The sequence below is a fragment of the Rattus rattus genome, chromosome 2 (genome assembly GCF_011064425.1).
Source record: "Rattus rattus isolate New Zealand chromosome 2, Rrattus_CSIRO_v1, whole genome shotgun sequence".
NCBI lineage: Eukaryota > Metazoa > Chordata > Mammalia > Rodentia > Muridae > Rattus > Rattus rattus.
Genome location: NC_046155.1, coordinates 100,355,758 through 100,360,426, shown reverse-complemented (window position 1 = coordinate 100,360,426; position 4,669 = coordinate 100,355,758). Strand labels below are relative to the sequence as shown.

Genomic DNA, 4,669 nt, shown 5'->3' with positions numbered 1-4,669 from the left:
CCTAAGTGAGGGAGCGTCGCGAAATTTGCGCATTCAGGGACTCTCCCTTTTCTTTTCCACAGTGAGGACTGGTGAAATAATTACACTGAAATAGTACAAAAGCAACTTTTCGTTTTCCGAGAGCGAACTCCTGCTGAAGCTTGGCAGTGCACGAGTCGCCCCTTCTTAATTCCGAAAGAGCAGGTAGATGGTCTCTAGGTTCCTCACAGGCATCCGCCTGTCTTGACGCTCCGCCCAGGCCGCGCCTCCGATTGGCTACAAGCACTTGAGCGGCGGAAGCAGCTGGCTCGCGGGGGACCGGGGTGGGGGCCGGCCGTGAAGATGGCGGCAGTGGTGGAGGTGGAGGTTGGAGGAGGTGCTGTTGCGGAAAGGGAGATAGATGAGGTAAGAGGAATTGAGAGACAAGAAAGGAAAGACAGCTTGAAAATGGTGGGAGAGGAAGTGAGGGATGGGAGCCGGAGGTCCTAGGAGAAACGGGAAAGATCTTGAAAGAGGGAGCTGTCAGGGGAGGCGGGTTTTCCGTGAGGGGACTCTGAGGGCTTCTGACTCAGGGACCCCAAGGCATTCATGGTGAAGTAGATTGGCAGTAGCCTTAAGGGTGGTAATGAAGGGCAGGGCAGAGGCCAGGGAGAAACGTTAAAGATTTTGAGGTTATTACACGGAGGTCCAAGGTAGGGCTCTAGGGCTAAGAGGTAGCATTAATTGGAGGGGCGTGGACTTCAGTAAGGCCAGGCCGAAGCTTTCACCGTGGGAAAGGACTCTGAGCTTGACGTGGAGGTTGGGGACACATATTAACAGCTTTTAATTATTTTAGGTAGGGACCATCTTATTCTTATATTCGAAGGTTTGTACGTATCGCATGTTTAGTAAAGTTTTGGTCAACGAATGAATGAATAATTGTGTATGAATGAACAATCGTGTAACAGAAACAGGCCATTTTGCGCACTGAATCAACATTTTCACTTTTAGGACAAATCCTGGGTTAAGTGCTTGGCACCCAAGAGACTTCCCCTTGTAAAGTCTACAGTGTAGTAATGGGATGGAAGAGGCATTGCATTATGTGTGTTATGGTGGTTCTGAGAAGAGAGCCAGGGAAACTTTTCCAGTTGTTGAATGGTTTTCTACTTCATATTCATTCTCATTCTCTTTCATCCTCCTCCCGCCCCCCGCCGGTCCCTTCAAGGTGAACTTGAAAAGGTGTGAACTCTTTATCTAATAGGCATTTAACAATCAGAATATTGAATTACTAGTAGTCCTTGAAGGAGACATTGAGCTTGAAAAAAATGAAAAGTACAGGGCTCTGAAAGGAAGTGTGAAGGTAAGAAAGATAGGGGACAATCTGAGGCCAAGCGGTCAGTGGTAGTTTAGAGTTGCCTTGGGATCTTCTGTGTGCTAGCATATGGACAGAGATAATACTAGGGGACTAGGGGAGTGAGTAGTGATTGTCAGTGATTGTCTTCCTATGTCTTTGCTGTGGTTTAGATTGGTGAAGAGTCTGAGGCAGGGAATAAGTTTAGGAAATAATGACAATTACTTGGTATGGTAATGAACTATAATTTGTTTTTGTTTTCCCTTTCTGGTTGGAATAAACTGAGAACACCAAGACTAACAGGTAGCAGGTGGCCTAGTTTCTTACTTGCTAATTGCTAGAGACTAAAGGTGTTTGAATGCTGCTTGGTTGGAAAGGTGAAGTGGTTGTAGAAATAACCTTTCAAGGCCCCTTTTAGCTTTAAGTTTCTGTGTTTACAGTTGGCAGCTCTTCATTGAGGTATTTTGAATAATAAATAAGGGTGCTGAAATTAAAATTTATGGTTCGTTAGTTATGGCTGTTCACTGAGATGGTTTCATATATAACTTAATTGAATATTTCTATCCCTGTCTAGCTTTTAAATGAATGAGACTCAGACTATGATTTATTCATTTAGCTTTAGCGCAATTACTAGGTAAATTACCCTAGTCTAATTTTCTAATGGCTGGACTGGCTACATCCCCAACTGTGCTCCCCAAATACTTTCTGTTTGAGTCTTTCTGGGTTATTTCTGCTCTGGCAATTTTGGATACATGTTCCTGGTCCATCATGTCTAATGGAGACCTCCTCTTTTCCTTTCTTCCTCTAAGCCCTTCTCCCTCTCCTTTCTCCTCTTCATCCCTACCTGTGACCCCTGCCTGGTAACTCAAACCTTGCCCCATTCTATTCTTCCCAGTAATTGGCCATCCCTAGTTTTATTTAGCCAATAGGTTTAAATTGGGGAGCAAGGTTTACATAGCAAAGGCTGGTGTACATGGGAATTTGCTCATCTTGAGGCAGCCAGATCTTGGGGTACAGAATTTAGTATTTGAATACGTAGCAGCACCAGACCAACCCCGACTTTCATATATCTGACTTTTGGCCTGCTGTCACTGAACTCTGACTTTTTCTCTCCCTTTTTCTCTTGTGAGTGCTGGAATTATATGTGTCTGCCACTAATGCCTGGCTAATTTTTGACCTTTTGCTTCTTAGTGTTTTAAGGATTTAAGTACTCTTAGTAGTATGATCCATATTTCAGTGTTAGGTATACAGGTCAACTTTACATGAAGCCACTAGCATCCATCCAGAACCCCTGTTGCTTATGTTATTTTCCAAGAAAGAATATATCCTTGTTGTGAGGAAATTCTGTGTGAACTGTTTCTGTTCTTTTCCTTGTGAGTTTAGGAAAGTAACTTGAGAAGCAGGAAGTTATCAAGAAGCTCTAGAGCGAGGTCTGGCCTGACAGATCTCAGTTTATGTGCCTTCTACTGCTGTAGCCTCTGCTGTTGTGCTCAAGCTTTCCCTAGTGATTGATGAGGTGACCTATATCATTAATATGTAACTATGGGAAGTGACTATATGTCATGCCTTAGGGATTCAAAGGTGAGTAAAACAGAATCTTTATCAATTTACAGTCCACTGGGTACATATGCAAATAGCCTATTTCAAAGCTAGTGTATAAGTGTTGGAATGAGTGTGTGTGTGTGTGTGTGTGTGTGTGTGTGTGTGTGTGTGTGTGTGAGAGAGAGAGAGAGAGAGAGAGAGAGAGAGAGAGAGAGAGAGAGAGAGAGACAAGTGCAGTGAGGCACAAGAAACAAACCTAAAGTTGGTTAGGGGAAGTCATGATAGAAATGGAAATAGCTGAAAGATTTAACCCACAAATACAGCTGTGATTTGCATGTAGATCAGTGTGGCTTTCATATTGCACTTTCCGCCTGACTGACGCCCCTTATTCTGGAGTCCAGTTTGGAAAGCCTGGCTAAGATGGGAGTGATGCACTTTTCTACTTTGGAAGAAGGCATGCACTGTGATTTATTCTTCAGAATATTATGATTATTTTTTCCAAAATCAGATGTCATCAGTACATATGTAGTCTGGAATACCCGTTCCACCCTTTGGTCTGGCTAATAACTTCTGCCTTGGAGAGCAGGATAGGAAGATGGACTTAGGGTAGAACTACCCGTGGAAACAGCACTGCTGATGGAACCTTTAAGACAGCTGCTGTTTAAAGTATTTACCTTGATTATCTCATGTATTAACTTGCAGTAGCCATGTGCGTTTAGATGCTGCTTTGTCTTTTCTCTAAAAGGATTGGCTTTAATTCATGTGTGTGCATGCAAGTGTGGTGGTGTCTGTGGAGTCCAGAAGTGGGGTCAGATCCCTTGGAGCTGGGGTTATGGATGGTTGTAAACTACCTGACGTGGGTGCTGGTCCTCTGCAAGAGCAATATGTGCTCCTAACCACTGAGCTAGCTCCCTAACCCCAGCCCTGTTTTTAAATTTTCTTTTGAGATAAGGTCTTGATAAGTTTCCCGGGTTGGTCTTAACTCAGGATCCTCTTGTCTCAGTTTTCCAAGCAGCTGAGATTACAAGCATGCACATGCCTGACAAACTACCCCTTTTAAATTAAAAAAAAACAAACAAATTCTTGAAGCAGTGTTTTTGTTTCTTTTGTTTTTTGATTTTTTGCCTAGAGGATCATAATGAATGTTAATCAAGAGTGTTTTTTTTTTTTATTAATTTACTTTACTGATAACTTGATCATGTCAAACTCTTGGTTATAAAGAGTTATCATTGCCACAAGTGAATACATGTTCTGGACCCTAATTTCTTTTTTTTTTTTTTTTTTCATGTTTCTTTTTTTTCGGAGCTGGGGACCGAACTCAGGGCCTTGCGCTTGCTAGGCAAGCGCTCTACCACTGAGCTAAATCCCCAACCCCTGGACCCTAATTTCTATCTCTCTGTTTGCTTATCTGTCTTGAAACAGAGTCTCGGGTAGACCAGGCTGGCCCCAAACTCACTACATGCCTGAGAGTAATCTCGAACTTCTGGTCCTCCTGTATGTTGAAAACCTTTCTTTTCTAAGTCTTAGCCTATCCTTTAGGGTTCTAGCCAAGAGTTTCCTGGCTTCTGGGACTTTTATGACTTTTGTTTATTTTTGTGTTGAGACAGGGCCTTTCTATGTATCCCACACTGGCCTTGAATCCTCCTGCCTCACCTTCTCGAGTGCTGAGATTACAGGCATGTATTACCATATGCAACTTTCCCCAATTTTCATCATATTCCTAGATCTATTCTTTAGTTTATAATTTTATTCATCAAATCTTTTTTGTTTGTTTTTTGAGACAGGATCTTGGTGTGAAGCCCTGGCTGCGTTGAACTT

The 4,669-nt window shown here is 42.8% G+C and overlaps 1 protein-coding gene across 1 annotated transcript in view; it reads left to right on the top strand.

Moving 5' to 3' along the window:
* Positions 1-285: 285 nt before the first annotated feature.
* Positions 286-4,669, top strand: part of Rnf121 (ring finger protein 121) — a 55,855-nt gene continuing 51,471 nt past the window's right edge. Inside the window, exon 1 of the mRNA XM_032893121.1 lies at positions 286-384. Coding sequence (XP_032749012.1) covers positions 322-384 — 63 coding nt within the window. The 5' untranslated portion in view covers positions 286-321. The remainder of the gene's footprint in view (positions 385-4,669) is intronic.